Here is a 23,853-nt window from a genome sequence, read left to right on the forward strand (position 1 = left end):
AAAACATCAGTTTCCACAAAGAAGTTGTCAATGGTCAAAAAGGGTATGTGAACATTCTTGTTAAAAAATATGCTAAGTTACATATTTTAATAACAAATTGACCATTCGTACGAGCATGACTTATGATAAGTGACGTAACATAAAGACATAAATTATGATTTAGCAATTGCAGATAATATTACTGTTTGTTTATAATGCATAAGGTTTATTATTCTAAGAGGTTGATGACATGGAAAATTTCAGCCCGGACTGAAGCTTCAAGTCGGTTCTGGTGGCAAAGTGTTCATTCTGCCTTACTAGAATGCAAAATTAAACTTAAAAACCTCACTGTACATTAGGAATTGTGATTACACGAAGAATATTTCAACCTGCGCTGTGATGTAATCGCGAAATGTTTGTTTATACTGTTAATTTTGATTTTGATATTGATTGACTGTATATATACTAAATCTTTTTTCAGTTTCCAATTATAGACAAAAAAAGTGTATATAGCTACTGAATTTACAATTACAATTTGTACAAAAAATTTGTTACTAGAAGTTGTAACAAATATTTCTATTACGCTTCATGGTGAGTTGAGTGATAGTTATCTTTTATCCAAACTTTTATTTTGTTTGGGGAAGCATGTTTTACAATTTGTCATATTACCCTCTACAAATCATCTTACAATATCTAAAAGAGAAGCATTTAGTGTATTTCTTAGGTTATTTGAGCCTATAAAAACAATTCACTTATGTGAAAATATTTGAAAACAAGTTTGTTTGCACTCATCAAATTATTCCTCAATTTTTTGTTGGTCGTATAAATTCGGAATATGTAAAAAATATTGTCGTTATTTACACATCAATGAATAAACAAACGTTTTTTTCTATATTTCTAACTTTATTTAATGTAGGCGCGATTACATTCTTTAATCTCGTCTAGTTTTTCACAAACAGAACTTTTAAACCTAAAATACATATAACGTTCTTAGAAATGATGTCAATACTATTTAAACAAAGAAAATATATAAGAAATCCTCCTACTTGAAATCTCACTATATAATTATTAACTACAATTAGACAAAATTTGGTAAACCAAGAACGCAGTTTATTACTCATAACAAGAAAAATCAATTCTTATAAATAAGACGACTCAGTTACTAACCAGTTAGTCCCAAGTCTGCAGAAGTATCTATCATCATGAAACTTGTATTGTTGTTCTTTACATTATTCTTTGGTATTATTGCCATTTGTTTGTTTGTTTTTTTGTTTGTTTGTTTACAGCATAACATTAAGCAGCAACTTATTATTTGTGCAACAATTTTTTTAACAGCTTAAAAACTAATTATTTCTTTGTCTTCTGTTATTTAGCGTTGCCTATTGAATCTGAACAGTTTGCAGACAATGATGTTTCTCGTTAGTATTTCACACTTTCTCCCCCTTTCTTTCGAAAGGATATATTTCGTAACGAATAGGTAGCTTTATTTTCTAGATAAACACGAAATTGGCGATGCTGTAGATGACTGCGATGACGATGGTGATAATAATGAAATGTCAAATGATGATGATTGTGATGATGACGGTGATGACGATGATGATGATGGTGACGATGATGATATCGAAAAAGAGGTCAAATAACAAGCATGTAATCTTTTTGTGCAGAACGACTTTTGAATGGCAGAGATTTGTATCTGAAAAGCATTTTAAAAAATGATTTAATTCTATTAGTTTCTGTTTTTTTATCCTAATGTAAATGCCAACATACCTACAATCCCGGACATTATATAATGAGAAGGAGGGCGGACTTGTGACCACAAGCAATCGAGAACTTCATTTCTATCTAAGTAAAAATCACTGAGTTTACTGTTCCGAATGTACAGCGACATAGGACATAATATCTTACGATATTTGGTTAAAGTATTAAACTATATTAATTTTAAATTGTAATAGCACGTCCCAAATTTTTAACATTGTGTCCAGTGTGAAAACTTTTGTATAATGTAGCCGTTTTGAAAATAGCTGACGCTTTCCGACGTAGTTTAGTTCGCTTACACAGCTGTCAAGGTGGAATTTTGCAGCCTACAACTGCAGGACACTGACAAAGTAATGCATATCAGCTGTTTTACTAAAAAGCCCAAAAACAGTAACTTTTTATTATAACAGGTCTATAGGTGATTTGCACATTTTTTTCAATGTATAAATTTGTTTGGTGTGTTGTTTGTTTAATGCATAAAGTAATGCATATCAGCTGTTTTACTAAAAAGGCTAAAAACAGTAATTTTTCATTACAACAGCTCTATAGGGTTAGTATTAACATAAGTTTGTTCTAACCTTAAAATTTATACTTTGTTTTTTACTGCAAGTACACATTACAACCTCATCCAATAAGTTACCATGTTATTATTTATATTCCATCTTTATTAACTATTTCCATATTAAAGGATTAAGAAAGTTATATAAAAATGCTATGACACGCTTTGTGCTTTTTGATAAGCAACCAATCAATAGTGTAAGTACTGTACAAAAAAAATTCAATAGTGCTAAGAAACTTCACTAAGAAAAATATTGGATAAAACCAGGAAATTAGTTGTTGGAATAATGAACGCTGATGTTGACAGGTGTTCTTTTCGTGTCTCCAAGTAAATCGATATACACGTTTATTTAATATCTCATTTTATCCCTATTTTGAACCGAATAAAAAGTTGAGAAATTGACATAAAATAAAATGAATGTTTGTGGATGCGAATATTTTTAGCTACGCTTTATTAAATCTTTGTAAACACTTTTTAAACTTGATTTTGTTTACACTACAGATGGTAACGAGGGCTATAGTAAAGGTAAAAACTGAGGAAAAATAAATTGTCGCAAGAAAAGAAATTTCAACAATATAAACAAAAATACAGAAAAAGCAAAAGATAAATGATAGATGCTCATCTTTTTCTGTATTTTGGGTCCTATTTGGAATGATTTTTTATTCTTTTATTTCTTGTTTCATCGCCTGAATCTCATAACAAATCCTTTCCTGTGGTTAGTATATTTTGAAATTTTAAGAACTTAAAATGTTCAATAACTGTACCATTAAAATGAGACAATATATGTACGGGGTACATTAGTTAGTGGCTTTTCAATTTTACAAAATCGGTGAATATTAAGATGTTTAAAGGTCTCTGGGATTCCATCTTACCAACTAACTTTTCATCCACTCCAACAATAACTATTTTAAAATTATATTCGGCACATTAGAACAGTCTAGACGACACTCTAGACAATGCAAACACATATAAGGCTACCATGACACTCAAAACCCTCAATTGCTGAATAACAAAATTTGTTTCAGATTATTACATATCCTGTATATGTATATTTATAGGGAGCAGTAAAGAATCTTCTAAAACTTTCTCTTACAGAACACCTGAGGTATATAGCGGATAGCGTAAATAGTGAAAAGAAATGACAAATATGGTAGAAGATGATTTGATGCTATTGTAAACAACTATGCAAGTCATCTTCAAAATGAATGACCACTTTGTTTTGATAGTAAACAAGATAATGAGGCTTAACGATTTCGTCAAAAACGTCAAAATACATAAAATTCGTGCGTGCAGTTTTATCGTGTTGTTTGTTTGTGTTTGTGTTTCTATTGTTGTTGTATTAATTATATTTGTTATTTTTGTTGTTGTTGTTATTGTTGTTATTTTTTTGTGACAGATTTTCATCCTATTTGATTATTGTAACTGCTTGATCCTCAAAGATCTAAAATCAAAACAGCACCCTCGTAGAGCATGTTAGATTTGTCATTGTTATGTACAAAGTTGTTCTGTTTTCTTGCAACTACAAGGAAAGAAACTAAGAAATAGGCCAATGAGAAATAACCAATATTCTCCAGAGACCACAAAACAAGGTCACCAGAGTGTTTTTCTCTTCAAAACCTGAACTCAGACCATGTCAAGTTTGTAGGTAGCTAAAATTGCAATGCTTCTTTGTTTTTGCCCATGATCGTTACAATCTAGATGTGTGACTTTAAAAATGTTTTACATTGATGAAATTATAAAGAAGTGTTCTTGTACATATTTGTAATCGAATACATGTTTCTCGCATGAACAAAAAAGGACAGTATTAGTAAACAATGTAATAGCTAGCTTCCGCATAACGGAGACACAACAAAACTTTCTCAAGCCACTCTTCACTCATGTTACCTTCACATCTATAACTAGCATGGACAGGACACAAGAAACAATACAATAACAGCGTCATACAAGTTGATGTCAACAATATGAAGTGGTTCTGTGACATCAATGTCTTCAAGATTGATAAAGGGGAATTTTTCTCAAACTGTGTTCCTTGTGTTAAAAGTGAGATGTAATTGTGATGATGAAAAAGGGATGAAATGTACCTTGTAATAGTTGCTGTCTTGGTTAGCACCTTTCACTGCACAGAAGGTATGGTAATATGTGCTATATTATTTGCTACATGCATTTGTTACGTTTTTTGCGTACTTAGGAAAGTAAACGTGTTATATTTGTATAAGTAAACCTGCATATCAGCTTCCCAAGGCAAAAATGATTGATCGAATGAGTATGTATTCGTCTTCTCACCATTTCCCATCTTTCCAGCCTTGCTTAGGCAGACATTTTTGTGCCTATATTAATATAACCTTTAAGTAAGATGCGTAAACTAAAATTGCTATCGGAGAACTGCGAGCTTTATTGTTGATAACATTGGTAATAATTGAAAGAAAGTAGATCTATACTGAATAAGCACATATGTGAAATTATTAGCATCCAAAAATATGTTTGCTGTATAAAATGTCTGTTGCTAAGCGGGGAACGATGTTTCGAAATAGAAAGAGTTTTGCAGAACCATCATCACTATAGTAGAAATGATCAATTGTTACAACGGAAGAGCTGATGACGATTTTCTGAACGAATGCAACTAATGATTTGCGCATTTTTTTCAATGTATAAATTTGTTTGGTGTGTTGTTTGTTTACCCATCCGAACAAAGTTTGATATAATTAAGCGAGTACTAAGTAGTACGTTTTGCTGCAGTAATTCTCCATGTTATTCTTTCCTGCTTTCGTGCTCCCAGCTCTTTGATACATTAAAGTGTTTTTTCCTGTTGTTACAACACATTGCAAGCAGACGATGACCGCATGTAAGATGAACACATTTCTCGTGTAGTACACCCTATTGTTAGTATTTGTGAAAAATCTAAGATTGCATGAATCATGTGTCAAGCCAAGTCTTTCTGAGTAGATAGAAAACAAAAGTCAACAAGAAAGTATTAATTATTGCCGTAAAATATAGAAACTTGAGTAACATTGAGTCTGAACCAAAATCTTGTGTCGCTAATCAAAACGGCGTGTATTCCCTTGGTACACAAGTAGAAATATTCTGCCGATCCAGATTAACATTCTAGATTACATTCAAAAACTTCGGCAAGCTATCTTTTACTTTTGAGATTATCGTTATTGACAAATCAAAGGAAATCATATAAAAAATATGTATTCAACTCGATCTTGATTTTGTTTAGCATTTCTCCAAAAGTAAATAAGACTGGATTTTATATGCTGTTAAAATGTTAGTTTAAATATATATTAACCACTGCTGATATTTTAAGTAATGGAACTTAATAGCTGCAAGACTTATTTATCAAAACGTTTCGTAATATTGGCATTTAAAAGAGTTACTTCACACTTTCAATGGTAACTCCATATTCAAGTTGGAACCATTTTTATATACTGATAGCCTTGTGGTATATAAAAATGGTTCCCACTTTAGCGTTCAATTCCAGTGCGGGAGAACTTGGGATCAAACCCCGGCCGAGTCATGCCAGAGACTATAAAAGTGTGAAATCTTTCCTTTCCGCTTAGTGTTCAGCATAAGTAAAGGATTGATATCTTAGGCAGTTGTCTAGTTGAGCGATTGCTGTGCTTGCTCGACTTTCGTAGCTCCAATGGGAGCTTTAAATGCGCTAGTATCCCCATCGCAGGACCCTCGTTGATTACAGTACTAATAGGAACTAAAGAGGTTATCCTGGGTAAATAATTTAAATAATAATAATACAATGTCAAGTTTTTGAATGACACGAAAATGTAGACAAGTCAAATATTTCTTGATTGTGAGCACTTGAACTAGAAAGAATGTTTGAGAATATCTATAGCAACGAAAAAACACAAACAGAATGAATACTTGACACGTACATTCATCAAATGACCCTTCAATCCATTTATTTCTACAATAGAAACAACATAGATCATTTTAAAACAGCATTTTTTGTTAAAGTTTACCTTCCTACTTTCATAAGAAGAGAATTCATAATTCGTTTTTGTTGCTTGTCCAATTGATAAAATAGCTTCTTAAAGAGTGAAAAATAATCCTTTTTTTTTTCTTAGGACTTTTGGTCTTAGAACATTACCCAAAAGCAAATCATCTTGTCACAAAACTTGGTATTGGAAAGTCTATCCTGTCATGTTCAGTTGAATCCGATCGACCATTTAAGTTGGAATGGTTTAAAGATGGTAAAGCTATAAACCTAACAAAACAACCGCCATGGTCTTACCCTTTCTCAGACGGCTCTGGTTTGTCGTTAGTTCAATGGCCATATTTAAACAACCTCTCACGCGGTGTGTATGAATGCAGGGCATCAAATGGCGTTGATCTTACAGTTAGTCATAAAGTGAAATTTACCCCTATCATTGGTATTAATTTGTTTTCATTTTTCCCTTACTATGCGATGGCAGTGTAGAGGAAGCGCATTAAGTTTGTAAATCATTTAGATTGCAGGCTCAAGTTCTCACCCCTGTGCACTTTAAATTTCGTGTTACTAACTAACTCGACGCCTTCTACTGATCGTTAGTTAGATTCTGTGTATTCCTGAGCGAGTACTGCAATATTTTTTACTCACGGCGATTCATTCAAAGGTATAAAAGAATGTAAACCTTTCCGGTATTATACATAATTAAGATGTCGTAGTCAATTGTATAGTGGAAATCCTCAATTTCAAATAGACACATTAATGTGTACTGTAAAATAAAGGTTTTAAAATAAAGATCTTTTCATTAATTCTTTTCTCTGGTGTATACATATAGAAATTCAAAAAGAAATCATGCATGTAATGTAAATTCGAAAATAAATTTTGTAAGAAGGTTATGGGAAGATTCTCAGATGCTACTTGATATATGGAAATAAGTGGAACCATCTTCCCCGGTCTGTTGAGTCAAATTATACTCTGGGAACCGAAGCTTTTTCTCGATTTTCGAAACAAATTACAGAACTTCAACGCTCAAACGTGTTTTTTTACATTCGAATCATGAATTTTTTTTAAACTAGCACGCTCATGGTGACACATTACAGCTAAGTTTAGTTCTAAGTGACTATATAAAGTACATCTCCCAAATTGAAGTCGCCATGTTTTATTTTATCTTTTCTTAAACGTTTTACAACTGTACTTTTAGCACTTCTATATTTGTTCCCAGAACTGCAGCGTGCTTTAATGAAATTAAACTTTTTGGAAAAACTTATGTGGAACCTATTTTTTAGTTCCCTTGAAAGTTCCACTTATTGAACGGCAACTGTATCTGGAAAACCTAATTAGGCGTCTTTTCCAAAGGAACATAAAAGTGGACACCCTTCTTTAGTACTAGAAAGCATCGGACAAAGAGCGAGTCTATCGCCTCTTACTTATATATTAGACCAAGAATATTATATTGCTGAATTAGAGCGCCACACATATTCTTAACACTAAGTTTCTTAGCGCCCAAATTAGTTTACTGAAACTTGACTACTTAAGCGCCACTTAGGCGGTGACCGGTCTCGAACATGACATCTTACGATTTGCAAGCAAAAGCTCTACCGATTAGGCTATCTAAAGTGTATAGAAGAAGATCAAAGCTTTAATAAACTTTAAAAATATTAACGTTTAGAAAAACATTTACCACTTGGATTTCCAGTGATTACGAAACCCTTACCACCACTTCAAAGGTATCCAAAAAGACTTTATGGTACCAACATAACATTGCATTGCAATGCTGCAGGGAAGGGCGTGTTGGACATTGGTTGGTTTATAGATTACGAACCTTTCCATAAAAGAAGAGATGTTTGGAAGAAAGGTGAAGGATTCGATTACTGGTTCAGTCAAGATAACACAAAGTTGAAAATTTACAACTTGAAGAAAATGACATCATCCTTTATATCGTGTTTTCTTTCAAATGAAATTGGAATACAAGAAGCGGGAAGGTTTCACCTTTATTCAATTCCACCTGAACAAACTAACAATTCTACTCAACCTTAATCTTAAATGGTTAACCATATGAAATATGACACCGCGACGTCGTACATTTTGATACCTTTGGTCAAACTAATGATCATTAACTTACACTTATTGAAATATATGACGCACAACTTTACTTTGAAAAGTAGGTAATAAAAATGTAGACTTTAATCCTATTTATGCCAGGATTTTTTTGGAACTCTAAGAAGTCAGGAGATCAATAATATTCGCCGTCGCCATTTTATTAAATGTACGACATCATATATTACTGAACCTAAAAAATCGTCAAAACTTTGAAGCATAAGCATTTTTACCTGGTACCTTTTGTTCGCAAAAGACGTTGCCATAAAATATTTAAATTTCCAGAAGCTAACTCACAATGAGCTACACCAGAATTGAAAGGTGGTGTCCCGGCACGAATAGGGTTAATATAATTTATATTTTTATGTATGTATTTTTTTGACACATCTTTCTATTCCGATTTCATCCACTCCCTGAATATAAGTGTGGTGTACTATAAATTGGACGATAATGTTTAAGAAGAATTTTATAAAAACAGAATAAATATTTCTTTAGAAAATTTTGTTTTATATTGTTTTAATGCTTATTTTAGTAGGTATAGTCGTCCTCTCTGCAACCCCTTGTGAACTTGAACTTCTGTCGGCATTTAAAGTAAAGTCGCTGTATCTTAAATACCATTACTTCTAATTCTGATACAAACTCATCATTAAAGAATATCAGCCGCGTTAAAATGGTTAATTGAGGTTATTACTAACTGTCTAATTATAGTATTAAAAGAACCAATTTAATTCCCTTTTCTCCAGGTGTATTTGTTGTTGTGTAAAGAAGAATCCCTTGAGAAATGATTTTGTTCATAGGTTTTTGCTAGAATATATAGCTAAAAACTAATCACAGAAATCTTGATCTCCTACGATAAACTTATTCTATAGAGCATGTTTCTAATTCCTAACTTCAAAACTTTCAAAACTTTCAATCATTCTTATTACTTATATACACATTTATTCTCTGCGGTAAGGTTGGATTCCGTGGCTTCCGTGGCCACCGCATCCACCATTTCCGCCGTATTTGTGACGGTATCTGGTATATCTGTATCTGTATCGATAACATCTTCTTTGTCGACCACATCTTCTCTTTCAACGTCATTTAAATCATCACTTTCGTCGTCGTCATCACAATCATCAACATTTGATTCATCATCATCATCATTTTAACCCTATTCGGTCCGGGGGGGGGGGCGGATTCCGCCCCCCCTGACGGTTTTTTTTAATAACTCCTGATTGCTTTGTTATATGGCTATGATACTTACTGAGTTTCAACATTTATCTATTAGACACCTGCATGCTAATTTTTTAGGTCCCATACCTTTCAGAGGCTTTGATATTGGCCATTACTCGAAACTACCCCTAAAAATATCTATGAAGTCCTTATAATGGGGGAAATATAATAACTCCTGTTAGGATTATCCTTAGAACTTGAAACTTGCAACACAACTTTATTTCATCAGGAAGAATCATTTTGAATAATTTGAACACGTGACTAATCCGATTTCCCGATTTTGTCGGATTTCACCCGAAAATCGGAAAAAACGGATTTTCGGGCAATTTTTGGCAATTTTTTATCCGATCAATGTAAAAACCGGAAGATATGTTAAATAACTTTTATTTAGCTTTCAGAAACCTCAAAGAGAATGTAAAAATTTGGTCTAGAACGAAAGTAATTATATTTTAAGCAGATAGTGGCATTCTTGACAATTTTCAAGCTTCTGATGACGTCACAGAAAATGTGCTGCGCAAGCAAAAGTTTATTGACGCCATTTTGTTCGTTTTATGACGTACTATAAGTGTGCCAAGTTTGATTCAATTTGAACAATCCTGTGAAAAGTTGTTGAGGGGGGGGCGGAATCCGCCCCCCCCGGTCATAGTATGTTCGAAAAACCCCGGACCGAATAGGGTTAATCCTATTCATGCTAGGTTTTTAGGAACTCAGAGAAGTCAGGGGTTCAATAACATTTTGCTGAAATCATTCCATAAAAATTAACGTCATCATATATAACTGAACATGAAAAAATTGTCCAAATTTTAAAGCATAAGCTTCTAAATAAAAAGAGTAGGTTTCATGTGTAAAATGTTATCTGTATTTTCTTACCAGTACATTTTGTTTGAAAAAGACATAGCCATATAATTTGAATTTGCAAAAGCTAATTTAAAATTGGCTACAAAAGAATTGAAATATGGTCTACCGGCTTGAATAAGGTTAATATATAAGATGCGATATCGTTTTTTATGTATGTTCGTTTTTCTTTGATTTTGACACAACTTTATATCCCAAATAGCCCCCCTCCCCTCCCCCTCCCGAACCCCTAAATAAGTGTGTTGTACTATAACTGCGACGAAAATGTTTAAAAACATATTAAAAATGTTGTTTCATATTATTTTAATACATATTACATTGTTGCCTCGCAAAAGTATTTTTACACCCCACTTGCAAACTTGCATCGGTGCCTAAAGTCAATTGATTTTATGCATCTTGAATACCATTATCTCTAACTCTGATATAAACTCACCATTAAAGAATATCAGTCACGTTATAATGACTAGTTGTGGATTGTACCAATTGTCTAAATATAGTATTAAAGTAACTAATTTATAATAACTTTATTATAACACAATGTGAATTAGCAATTAATATAATTGCTAATTCCCTTCACTCCAGCTATATTGTTTCTTTGTTGTGTTTGCCTAAACTAGCTATTTTTAACTTAATTAAACCTTTATATTAATATAGACATCAATAACTTTTAAATAGCATGTAAGAAGTATACGCTACAAGGTTGATCATAAAGTCGAATATCGCTTGTGAAATATTTTTGTTCATAGGTGTTTGCTAGAAGTCGATCTAAGCTTGCAGACATGGAATATAGCTAAAAAAAACTAATCACAAACCTTGAACTTCTACTATAAATTCATTCTATAGAGCATGTTTCTAATTCTAACTTCAGTGTTACATGTAGCATATTTTTACCAATCAAAAAATATATTTTGGGCAAGTTTATGGTGGCCACCAAATAATTCAGGATTGAGACAACAAAATAAAAACAAATTGTTTCAAAAACTTTCAATCATATTTATTATTCACATGCAAATTTATCCTCTGTGGTAAGGTTGGCTTCCGTGGCCACCATATCCGCCGTATTTGTGTCGGTAACTGGTATATCTGTATCTGTATCGATAACATCTTCTCTTTCGACGGCATCTTGTTTTTCCACCGTCATTTAAATCATCGCTTTCGTCGTCGTCATCACAGTCGTCGTCATTTGATTCTTCTTCATCATCATCATCGCAATCATCGTCATCCTCCTCATCATCAACTACAGGATCATCAATTTCATGTTCGTCTAGATTAATAAAGGTATACTAAAATAGCGTAATGTTATTTTTTAATGGCAAAGTATACACACAATAGATAACTCACCAGCAACATCATTGGCTGCGGTATCTTCAAACTCAATAGGACTTGCTAAATAGAAAAAAGTATCAGATAAGAACAAAGCGTGCTTAGAAGCTATCTATTGATAGCACTTTTGTATCTAATTCTTCAGTACTCGGTAAATGTATTTTTATACTCCGGAGATATTAAAAGAGTAGAACTGCGACATAAGCATGATTCAGTACACTGTTCTAGTATGCATTTGTACTCGTTTCTGTTTCCCCTTGTTTTACACAGACCGTCGTATCGGATACCATTTCTTTATAACAGTTACCAAAATAATTAATTTATCCAATGCAGCTCAATGTTGTATTGTGAATAACCTAACAAACATCTTACTGGTAATGATACCAAGAAACAATGTCAAGAACAACAATGCCAGCTTCATGATGATAGATTCTTTGCAGACGTTGGCACCAACTGGTTAGTAACTCTTAGAGTTGTCTTTTTTATATCAAATTAGCTGTCTCGTTAATAAGGATAACTGCATTTTTAATTTAACAACTGCATTCTGATAGGAACTAGAAATTCATTAGAGCACGTTGGATTACACATGTGAGAGCTACGAAGACTTTATTATCATATGCATCAAATATAATTAGTTTTTATTACGTACTTAAAAATGTTCAATTGCAAAATCTTGTATCCATTATTATGTAAAGATCCCTATGTTGTTAATAGTATCTGGTAGATTATTTAAATAAATGATGCAATAAAAGGATTGTCGTCATGGCATGATTACGTACCTGACAAATGGACATGTGTTTTATGAGAATGCCTTTTTGTTGAATATATACATTTAGACCACCCGATTCTTTCTATCTCTTTGTGAAAGGGAAAATATTATTTTTAAAATTAACGATCTACGTTTCTTTGATGTTGTTTTTAATACTTGTTAGAATAACATGACTGCACTATTCGAAAAATCAAGCTAAAATTGAAATGTCAGAATAAATACAGAAAGTGAACAACTTGTTACGACACGAATTTCCATTTTTTTTTAACTAACTGACTTGTGCTCGAAAATGTGACTTGTACGATCATTTACAAGACCGTGTAGGTTTTAGCTTAGGGTGGCTGTGCTTATTTTTTTACAATAAAGTAATCTGTAGCCAAAGTTGATTTAAGTGTTTTAAGTGATAAAAAACATTGGGATGCATTTGGATAAAATTATAGAATATGATTACGTAGAAATCATTTTTATTGATGTCAATACACATGTAAATAACTGAACGGAAAAAATGTCAAGTAAATATTTCGAACACAATAGAAAACATTCTGATTAATCTCCATCTTAAAAGCTCTAAGCATCATAGACCCAATAAACTTTAAATGTTCTGTGTGGCTGAGTTTTGTGGCCACGTTTTAAGAACATTTCAAGCACGGTATGCCACGACTGTTTTCAAAAGTTGTATCTGTATCTAAATAAGCCCTTAGATATTTTGATTTCTTTCGATTTGTGGAGATTGTTGTGAGTTTGCGTCCTGTGAAATTTTTGATTTTGATCAAGAAGAGTTTTCAAAAAAAAGTATATTTCCAAAAAAATATGCATTAAATTCACTCAGAGCGTGTATCGCTGTTTGGGAGAGGCGCTTTAAAAGCATGGAAAAGGGATAAATTATCAAATGTAAATTTTAATTTTTTAAGCAAATATCGGCAAAAAATTTTGTAATCAATGCTTCTTTAAAAACCTGAATTTTAAGGAAAAATACTTATGTGAGCAAAAGTATTTGCTGACAGTCATCTTCAGGCATGGTTGCCAATATGTGATGACATCGTTTGTGCCAAGGTTTTTAACTGCGTACCAAGGTTTTTTTAATATATACCGAGTTTTGTAAGTTCGTACCAAGATTTGCAAGCCCGTACCAATTTTTTTAGGGTAACACCAATCTTTCTAAGTCTGTACCAAATTTTGTAAGTTCGCGCCAAGTTTTTAGAGGTTTGTTCCAAGTTTCCTAAGGTCATACCATGTTCGATACTTACAAAAGAATGTGTAAATTTAGCTAAATGCGCAACTAAGGTTTAGTTAAATCGATTATGGGAATAAATTTTTCGACTAGCTAGCCAAGAATGACATGGGCTGTAACATTTTTTTTATTGACTGAGTAAGTAAAAGCTGAAGACCAAGTTTGAAAATGAGGGGAAGCATTTGTTATAAATTTTGTCGTGTTGTAGCTTCTTTCCTTTGATATGGTTTTATCGATAAAAGTATTGCAGGAGTTAGATAATCATTTCCAATGCTTCTTTAAACCTGTTTTTCGTGCTTGTTTACATTTTAAGCTGCATTCTTTCTTGGCGACGGGCAATATTCGTCCATATCGGCCCGTCGTCAAAAGCGCTAAACCAATCAGAATGCCTAAAAACCTGTATTTCCCGCTTGCAAAATCCAGTCAGTCAACAAAATGTCCGAACAAATATAAAAAAACTGATTTTTATTTGTGTTATGAGTGAAACTTTCTTTGACATTTTATGTTAAAATTTTGTAAGGAAAGACCGTATGCAAACTCTCATGGTGGATGACGGTGTGCAATACATTAAAAAACGATCTAGTTTTGATCATATATATGTATCTAAAATTTTTCTATTTATTTTGTGAGACTTTGTGGCTAAAAACAAAAGTTACACAAATTAAATAACTTTTGTTGATTTATTCAGAGGGTTTTACTCATCTCAAACCGTCTTTGTTTTGTTTCAGATTAAAATCAGATTAAAATTTTTGGTAACCGGCAAAAAAATTGAACTTTGTAGTTATATTTTAATTCTGTATCGTTAACTGTCAATTTTAGGTAAATTGTTGGGAAAGTGACTGTAAAGTTATTTCGTGTGTTGCAAATTTTGTAATAATCTTTTTTGGATTACATAATGAAAAGTGTTGCTTGAAATAATTTTCAAATGTTTTTTTTTTACTTTTTAGTAAGTAGCTTTATCTATTTTATTTATTTTTTGTGGGGTGATATTTTCGATCTTATGTGTCCAAAATTTAACTTTCTGTATTGTTTCTTATTGCTACATGTTATACTTTTGTATCTTTTTCCTGAGAAATACAGTGGATTCTTCCACGGATAAACTAGTCTGTTTTCTATATCGTAGCAGCAAATTTTGAAAAACCAGAAGGTATTAAATCGAAAACAGCATTTTTTTCATACGTTATCTTAAATAGTAACCTCCGTAGTATTATTTGCCGATCCCTTTCATGATTACAGGGCGACGTTTTATTATTTTGCGGAATAACTTTACGTAATGTTTGAAAAATTTATCGTGACCCTGACACCAAGATGAGCACACACGTAACATTCATAAGGAGGGTTCTTACTTCAGTTTGTTATATAGGCGTAATACCCTAAAACTTCAATAACAGCCCGTCATTACCCAGTCCAACTAATCACTCTGCAAGTTTATTTTGGAAAGTAAATTTTAAAATCGCCAGTGTAGATAAAACAACCCCGTCGTTACAAGATTTATTGCGGTTAAAAAATAAACCCTTGGTATCACAAGTTAATCGATACGGTTGTCTTATTGAATCAACTAAACCAAAGTTTATATGGCAGTAACAAATGTATCTACCTAACTGCATTTACAATAAAAAAAGATGATTTCAAAATTTTGTTGCAGCTAACTGAGCTACCTAACCGCTAGATACACAATCCACATTTGCAGCTTAGTAAAAATCAAATTGGTGAAGGTAACAGAAAAAGAAATAATGCTTGCTAGGATCAGATGCTATTTTACCAAACTAAAGAAGTTGTTCCTTGTGTTTTTATTTCAGCTAAAGTTGTTTTAAAAATATTTTTCAAACATACATTGCACCTGAAACACTTTAACGTGTTGCGAACTTCACTGAAGGCGCTACATACCGTTTACTTGCACTTAAGCGCTCAATCTGGCGTCTGGATAAATCGGACAATTCGACACTGGGTCCCCTGCCTAGTCTATTAGGAGTTTCGATTAATGAGAAAAGTATGTGATGAGGTAACTGCAGGACGTTACTCTAGCGTTGGGGGAACACACCTCGTTGTTACCTGCATTCGACCGATCAGTCAGTAACATAAGCTTATTTATTTCTATATAACATTGTTGGATTGCGCTGTGAAATATATTATGGCTAATATATATATCCCGAATGATAATAAAGTTACTAAATACTTTAAAAAATAACAAATCAATTAGTTAGCTTAAGATAATAGCGCCAATGAAACAATGGGTTTGTACAGACGCAACTATGTACAGATTTGTTTTCACGCAAACGGACCATGAACATTGCTTACTACGTCATATCAAGAGCTTCAATGTCACTTATTCAGCTTGTACTTTAACTCACATTGCACAATGACACAAAAGGAAAAAGATCCGCACAAAGATTCTACCAACGTACTTAAATTTGATTACTTCGAAATAGCAGTTCTTTGGCCTACTTCAAATTCCAATTCAACTTGAATTCAACAAAAGGATATGCAATAGTTTTTAACGCTTTGCTTTGCTTTTGATTTACTGGAATCATCGCTTCTGTCAATAAAGGGTGCAGATGAGTCTCTTGATTTCCTAGTTTTATTTAGAAAAACCCTTTTTAAAGTATCCCAGAACTTGGTTAAATCGTGTTTATTTATGTTAATGATGTTTTTTTATCATTGTTTTTGGCATTTCGTATAGTGTTGGTACAGTAAATATTCTTTTGTTTTTGTAACGATTTTATCGTTCATTCGTGTGATTTTTGATGTCATTTAATAGCCATTGACAGTGCCAATCTTTAGCACGTTTTACAATTTTTGGTGCATAAGTATTAAAACTGGTTTGAGACCAATTTGCACACATACTTAAGTAAACTCAAGCCCAATCAGTATTATTTAGCTTTTCACATAAACGATGTGAATCATATGACTTGTAATTTCGACAAGTAATTGTGCGGGGTAATAAGCGTTCATGGGTTTATTTACGAACGCAGCCTACACAAGGGGTCGCTCATGTTTAATGGAAAAACGTCATGCCTTGCAATATTCGATGGTCGATTTGTTAAAATAATATATATCAGAGTAGAGAATGTCTTTTGTTGTTCTTGTAGGTTGATTAACAATTTGTTCAAAAACATTTAATTTTATAACACCTTTCATGTTATGATGACTGTTTTTCTTCGGACGATAAATACTTAAATCTCAAAGGAGTAATGTTTCTAAATTAATATCAATAACCCTTTTTTCAGAGTTGTTTTCAAAACTTTTATTTGTGTATAACAAGGGGTATGTCCTATCCAAATTTACTCATTACCTTCTTGTTCCAAGTCTGTTCTTCTGATGAATGATAATTTATCGGATACATTGTATACACTGATACTCTTCTTTTGCCTCCATTTTGTCCGTTTCTTTTCACATATTTGTAACCGAAATCTCATATAAGACATCCACGTACTTCGAACCTTCGTTGACAACGTCCATTTCTGAGAGTGTAAGAATATCGAACAAGCCACTTTCGAATAATTCTTTTAAGTTTGTATTGTTATGATGCAAACCCCTGCTGTTTTGGTGAACATATAGGGAACAACCCATTTCACATGTTCTGCTGCTAAGTTACAGTAAAGATGACTTATCAATCGGAAATAATGATGACTTTATATTATATTTATATTATTTTTAACATAACATGCCTCTGTGTCAGATATTATGTTACCAGATTGAAGTGTGACTTTTTATGATCTATGTATGTTTTTATATATATTCATATTTATTTATGTGATTTTGTATATATTTATTTATACACATAATTTTAAGTTCTTATGTTGATTTGAAAATTTTAGTAACCAGTGAATCAACATATTTTGGTTTTCACAAATTTTTGGATTGTTTATATCTCTATAATAATAGCCGTATTCCGTCTGTCTGTCTCTGCGCGGACACCCTGCTAAGTTAGTTATTTTTATCCACTTTGTTGCAACGGGTAAATATAAAGGACAGGCGAACCCGTGGATTTTTCCACGGGCTAACGACTAGTCTATAATAATAGCCGTATATTGTCTGTATGTCCGCGAGAGCCGCGTCCCGTAACGGAATCACGAAATTTTTAAAATGCGCACCAATACCAATTGCGATATATTTTTACCGACTTTGTTTTGACCGCGTGCGCGTAGTATAGCAATCACGACGCCTGATTCTTAAAAACAATCCAAGATTTTCGCGTGTGAATGAACAAAGGCCATTTTGATTTTGAAAGTAGTCGGTGTGTGGAAGGTTTGTAGGCCTGTTTGACTTTTTTATCTTTTAAAAACTTTATATTTTTTTAATATTAGTTTTCTCTTTGTTTGCAATGTTAAGATGAATATATTGTCACCTTTTTTAGCTGCGTACAGATCTGAAACGCACGAGTTTTGGATTTTTGGCTAGGAACGAAGATTTTGCTGGCTAGCTAGCCATCTACAGCCTTACTTATTACTATTCTGTATAGCATAAGAGCACTTGTCCTAGCCAATTTATATTTATGTTGAGGATGTAGCCATTTAGTTAGCTATTTGGCTAAAAGTGAAAGTATAAAAATGCAGTTTGGCTACAACAATATTCTTAAGCAATAATTCTTATGCTAAATGCTGTTAGCTAGCTAGGTGGCTACATCTTTTATTTTTTTCCTGAAAACTTTTTCTGCACATAAAATGGATGAGCAATTGCTTTAGCTGGAGGGGTAAAGACCCTTGTGTTTTCATTTTAACCGAAGTTGCAATGAAGTGTTTTTGGAAAAGGGTATTACAGCTATTCAACACTGCTTAACTGTACTAAACGGTTAGTCCAGTGTTAACAACAGACTGTTTTTTGCAAAAAGGTTGTTATGCATATGCGCATGTCCAAGCGGTTTACCTTTACTAAGGGATCAGCGAACTGACATTTAATTTTTAAACTTTCTCGGGAATCAGGGCTGTACAAATGTGCAACACTGCTTACCTGGACTAACCGCTCAGCCCGGTGTTACCAATGAACTTTTTCTTGTGTTTTTATTTAAACAAAGTCTGCGAGAAAGTTTTTTTTAAAAGTGTATCATCCCTATACGCGTGTGCAACACCGTTTAACTGTACTAAGCGCTCAGCTCGGTGTCATGATTCATTTTTTTAACTTTCACAAAAACTTATTCCACAAAATAAAATAATATTGACGGATGGTTTTGCTATGGTTGAGTATCAACGGTTTGTAAACTTTGTTTTTATTTTAGCTATCGTTGCGGGAAAGTTATTTTTTGAAAAATACGTTTCAGTCGCAACACTATAATGGTGTATACGCTTTACTTGATTTATAACATACTGCATACCTGTACTAAAGCGCTCCATCTGATCGTGTGGCGCATTTTACGGCTGTTATTAGGCGCCCCACAGAGTGTTCACTGCCGGCCCACGCCTTGACTTGTGGCTTACCCCGGCGTTTCGACGCCGGGTTTAACGGGCTAGTTTCTATAATAATAGCCGCATTTTGCCTGTCTTTGCGCGGACTCCCCTATCCCCCCCCCCCCCCCCCCCCCGCTGAGTTAGAAAATCGTACTACGGAAACACGAATATCAAATGTGATATATTTTTATTCACTTTGTTGCCACGGGTAAATTTAAAGGACGAGCGAACCCGTGGATTTTTCCACGGGCTAACGACTAGTGTCTATAATAATGGCCGTATATTGTCTGTTTAAAAAGGGTTACCGATATTCCTTTGATCTTTCAGCGAGTTTATAGGAACCAGGGGGTTGTTTAATCGGAAATCTTATTATTGATTAAAATAAATTCCAGAAATTAAATTTATTTTTTTAATAATTTAATTACTTTAATTAATTAGCTTTAATTAAATAATAATTAAGTAAACAAAATGAATGCATTATTTTAATACGCCATTTTTAATAATAATTACCCCCGTGAACTCAATCGCCGTTTTCGCTCGGAAGCCACAGAAAACAAATAGGACAGTTTTGCTGGCAGTTTTATTACTTTGTTTTGACCGCTCTCACCTAGTATACCAATCAAAATGCCTGAAAACCAATCCAAGAATAACATTCATTTCTGAAACAATGGAGTCATTTTTCATGTACCATGTCATTCCTCAACTTTCCTAAACACCATGAAACTTGATGAAATGTTTAATCTTGAGATTCATACAGCAGATAAACAACCGTTTAAAACAGTTTTCTTAAATTTTGTACTAATTGACCTCTGCTTGTAACAGAAGCCTATTAGTATGAATCAAAAATTAAGAACACTTTGAGCGTAGTATTAATACCACACAAAAACAGCATTTTCACAAATCGGAGTAAGTTGAAAATTGATGCACACATTAATTCAATGATATTAAATGATCTTAAAGTCAAAACATCAAAAATCAATAATTCTAGCAAGGATGCAATTCGGGACACGTGTATTGGCTTCGCGTAAAAGATTCACAACTGTCTCTTCTTCCGGATACAACGACTTCAAAAAAGGCACACTTAAAAAAAAACTGAAAATCAACTCAAAATATTGTACATCTATTATTCTTATGGCAAAAAAGTGTAAACACTTAATAATTATAAAATTAAACTTAATTTTTTCCTTGTTTTTACTTCGAGTTTCAAATAATGTGATTTGCGGCAACATATGTTCAAGGGACATTTCGGGAGATGACATCAAATTGGGCTTAATCTAAAAAATTAATTATCATATTTTATCGAATTTTACTTAATAAATATCAAATTACTAATTCTCAGCATAGTACAAACAGAATAGGATAAACTTTTTTTAAAGTGGCAGGTAAGCTTTAACAATCAACGAAGGAGAGTCTAATAAATGACATTTTTTTTCTGATACACAAAGAAACTTAATAAATGAGTGATTAAAAGATTGTAAAGAGTCGTTGCGGCATTGAAAATAATAGAAGGATATGTCTCTCGTTTAATGCTACTCTTTCACAATCTTTTATCATAATAATAAAAAAGGAAAAATGGTGAGCTTGGTTTACCAGACTACAAACATAATTATGTTTTTCCTCACGTGTTTGAAAATATTAATATTTTTTTCACTATTGTATTCTTTTCTTATCTTTGTTCAAGTACTGAAACGTTTTGCTACAAGTATAAACATTTTTTCTTGCGAAATATTAAATTATAAGGATAATGAAAATGTACGAAACGTGATTTATATTTATTTGTATTAAATGTATTTTATTGCACTTTTCGCAAAAAATTCTTCTGAAATTATTATAACGCGTCTGATTTTAAATATATACATTAAAAAATTAAATTATTTTCTTTTCGGACTACAGGTATGCGTGCCAACAATTTTTCCCCCCAAAAAAGAGAAAAACATCGGGTCTATTATAAAAAATAGACAAAAATAACAATACACCTTTCCCGAATTTATATTTTGTAAAATATTGCGTGCATGAAAACGAGGCAAATCTTGGTAAACATTGTTCGCGTTCATATAAACATGGAGGAAGACAATACTATGAGAGATATTTTGCTTAATAAAATTAAGGAAAATATACATTTAGTCTTTGATGAAACTCAAGAAAAAGTGTGAGGAAAAACATGGAGGGAATGCCACCGTTCACGATAAAAGAAATTCAAATGCATCGACAAAATAGTGGTAAACAGCACGGTGTGGCAATTATTAAGACTTTGGAGTGTGGCAGAAAGTTTAGGGATAGATAAATGGATAGATAGATGTGCATATTTTACATGTCTAGCCATAAATATCGAGGGATATACCCTGTCTATTATTTCCAGGAGGGGCCATGGCTTAGATGGAGACTCCCAGAGTATTTAATGCTCATTTTGAGCTACGCAGACCCAATTAGGGCCCGCGCTTTACTAGACAACTCCCGGCAACATCCAACGGCCCACAAAGTGGGATGAACTATACATATCTGCTGATAGCATTTTCACATCAACAACTACATTTGCTCCAAGTAAAAACAGAATTTTTAAAGATTTAGTTATGGTCAGCCCTGTAAAAAGTAATGCTGACAAAAAGGTATCCATCTAACGTTATATGATCCTAGAATTAATGATAGTTTGTGTAACATAAATCCAAGAATATTAAAACTGCAAGAAGATATGCTTATGGTTGACAAACGGATTGGCTTTACTCATTGTATTAACAGTGCACGAAAAAGAAAAAACAACATTTAATATTCTAGCTTTCTTGTTCGATCTACATTGTCACACAAACAACTACCATTAGAACATAACATCAAGGTTGTTAGTAATATTAATTAAATACTTCAAATAAATTAAAACAAAACAAAACACAACCCTATGAGTTTATTGATGTAAATCCTGTATTAATCCCCAAAAATTGAGGTAAATTAAATCAACATTACACACACCTAGCCGTTCAGTAAAGTCGTTTATAGTATCATCAATTAGTTTTTCTTTAAACATTGAATTCCTCAGTTTTGATAGTTTCTAATTCATCAGGAGTGAAAAAACCAGGTTGTTCTTCAGTGATCTCAGCAGAATCAGATGAAGAACTTTCATATGTGCATTCAGAATCTGTTTCGACTACTACTGGAATTGCTCTTTTTTCAGACTTTTTCTTTTTTGTGTTGTATTATTTTCTTTGAACGTAAACATATATGGCACAGAGCCATTGATTAATGTTTTCCGTTCACAACCAGAACCTAGTTTTACACAGTGTACTTCGAAGTGGACCTCACATACTTTTGTGTTCTTGTTTACTGTGAACACATCACACCTCCTCTTCTACGATATCTTCAAATGATGCTTACCCATTGTTTTCTCAAACTTGGATCCGATGGAAATCAAAACATTCCAATGTCTGTTTAACTCTGGGTTTATTAAGAGTAGAACTTTTGCATAACAGTACGCAACAAGAGTTACCAGGTCGAAAGGTCGATATACCTAGATAGATTAAATTATGATAAATCAGGCGCGGATCCAGGGTTTGTCAGATAAGTCGCGTGACTAAGTATAAATTTGGCGAAAAATGTTAGCCGAGCGAATAATGTCGACAATCCAGGTGTTGCAGACGGAGCGCGTTAAAAAATCACATGTAATTTATTTACGGCGCAAAGCCATGGTTCACAGCCCTCTTCATTTTGCCTATGGCGATGTTGACGTCAAAGTTGTGACGTCGCTACCATATAGACTGAGAGGGTTGCAAATTATAGCTTACAGATTTTGACAAATACAAAAAGATTTAGCTAATTAGCTATAGCTAGCCAGCTGGCTAATTGTTTTTGTAATATGAGCTTTGAACAGAATTTTCAGCATTGTGGAGGAGTTCTTTCTCAATTAATATTTGTGTTGGTATTAGAAGTAAAAACTTGGCATCTGGACAACTCTTCGAATGGCTATTAGGAATCAAAGTTTGTTGAGTGAAAGGTCATGGTAAAATGTATTATACTGCTCAGCATCGTTGGTATTGGTAGGTGATAATTCTCTTGTTGATATTTTGAGAACCTTGACATCCATAGAACTTTTCTTGTATCCTTCTTTTTATTCCAAGCATCCTTGTTTTCAATTGCTTTTAAAAACCAAAAGGCAAATATTTTTATATCTGAAAAAAGTTTATTCAGATTTTCCCTTTCCCATATTGTTTGTGATATGACTTTTCTCCTGAGGAGGCAGTTAAAGCCGAAGCAATCAACAACTGTACCCCCAACACATGGTCTCCTTTTTTATCAATACTTGCCTTGTCAACAGTAATAAAGAGAAAAATTAATACGTTTTACCCACAGTTCGCTTGTTACGGTTTCGAACTCTCTTTACACAGTGTATATTGCCACGCCCATCTATTTTACTTGATGAAGATCAGTTAAAAATTTTATTTTGTTATGAAGGTATTGGTGTAGACTTCAAGCCTTGTTCCAGGTTGCAACCTTCTTAAGCGAAAGTCGCATTTTCCTATTTCAGCATGCAAAAAAGCAGAAAATTGCCCTTCTTAATTCTTCTTAAAGTTCAAACGAAACTTGAGTTTAGCCCTATGAATAAACAAATATATCTGAATAAATACATGGGTTGAGGTGTATGTATCATATCACGTGTATGTACATTTCATCTTCATCCTGATCTTTCCATATTCTTATTGTTTTTGTTATGATTGTGTTATATTTTGCTGTCCATGGCTGGTGTGATCACCTAGTCAT

General features: G+C 33.0%; 2 protein-coding genes across 2 annotated transcripts; both read left to right on the top strand.

The window, feature by feature from the left end:
- Window positions 1-1,057: 1,057 nt before the first annotated feature.
- LOC130626543 (calsequestrin-2-like) lies at window positions 1,058-1,942 on the top strand. Its single transcript, XM_057441330.1, has 3 exons — window positions 1,058-1,218; window positions 1,353-1,397; window positions 1,474-1,942. Exons 1-3 carry the CDS (start codon window positions 1,182-1,184, stop codon window positions 1,617-1,619), a joined length of 228 nt encoding a protein of 75 aa, XP_057297313.1. The 5' UTR covers window positions 1,058-1,181; the 3' UTR covers window positions 1,620-1,942.
- A 2,401-nt stretch (window positions 1,943-4,343) lies between these two features.
- LOC130626559 (receptor-type tyrosine-protein phosphatase F-like) lies at window positions 4,344-8,565 on the top strand. Its single transcript, XM_057441331.1, has 3 exons — window positions 4,344-4,420; window positions 6,376-6,681; window positions 7,906-8,565. Exons 1-3 carry the CDS (start codon window positions 4,369-4,371, stop codon window positions 8,271-8,273), a joined length of 726 nt encoding a protein of 241 aa, XP_057297314.1. The 5' UTR covers window positions 4,344-4,368; the 3' UTR covers window positions 8,274-8,565.
- The last annotated feature ends 15,288 nt before the right edge of the window (window positions 8,566-23,853 follow it).

This window comes from Hydractinia symbiolongicarpus, chromosome 2, assembly GCF_029227915.1.
Source record: "Hydractinia symbiolongicarpus strain clone_291-10 chromosome 2, HSymV2.1, whole genome shotgun sequence".
In the NCBI taxonomy this organism is placed as follows: domain Eukaryota; kingdom Metazoa; phylum Cnidaria; class Hydrozoa; order Anthoathecata; family Hydractiniidae; genus Hydractinia; species Hydractinia symbiolongicarpus.

Bases quoted from the DNA above. Each gene is read 5' to 3' on its own strand.
- LOC130626543 (XM_057441330.1), top strand. From the start codon at position 1,182: ATGAAACTTGTATTGTTGTTCTTTACATTATTCTTTG. The intron at 1,219-1,352 runs GTATTATTGCCA...TCTGTTATTTAG, and splicing joins GTTCTTTACATTATTCTTTG to CGTTGCCTATTGAATCTGAA. The intron at 1,398-1,473 runs GTTAGTATTTCA...TTTATTTTCTAG, and splicing joins TGCAGACAATGATGTTTCTC to ATAAACACGAAATTGGCGAT.
- LOC130626559 (XM_057441331.1), top strand. From the start codon at position 4,369: ATGTACCTTGTAATAGTTGCTGTCTTGGTTAGCACCTTTCACTGCACA. The intron at 4,421-6,375 runs GTATGGTAATAT...TTTTTTTCTTAG, and splicing joins CACCTTTCACTGCACAGAAG to GACTTTTGGTCTTAGAACAT. The intron at 6,682-7,905 runs GTATTAATTTGT...ATTAACGTTTAG, and splicing joins GAAATTTACCCCTATCATTG to AAAAACATTTACCACTTGGA.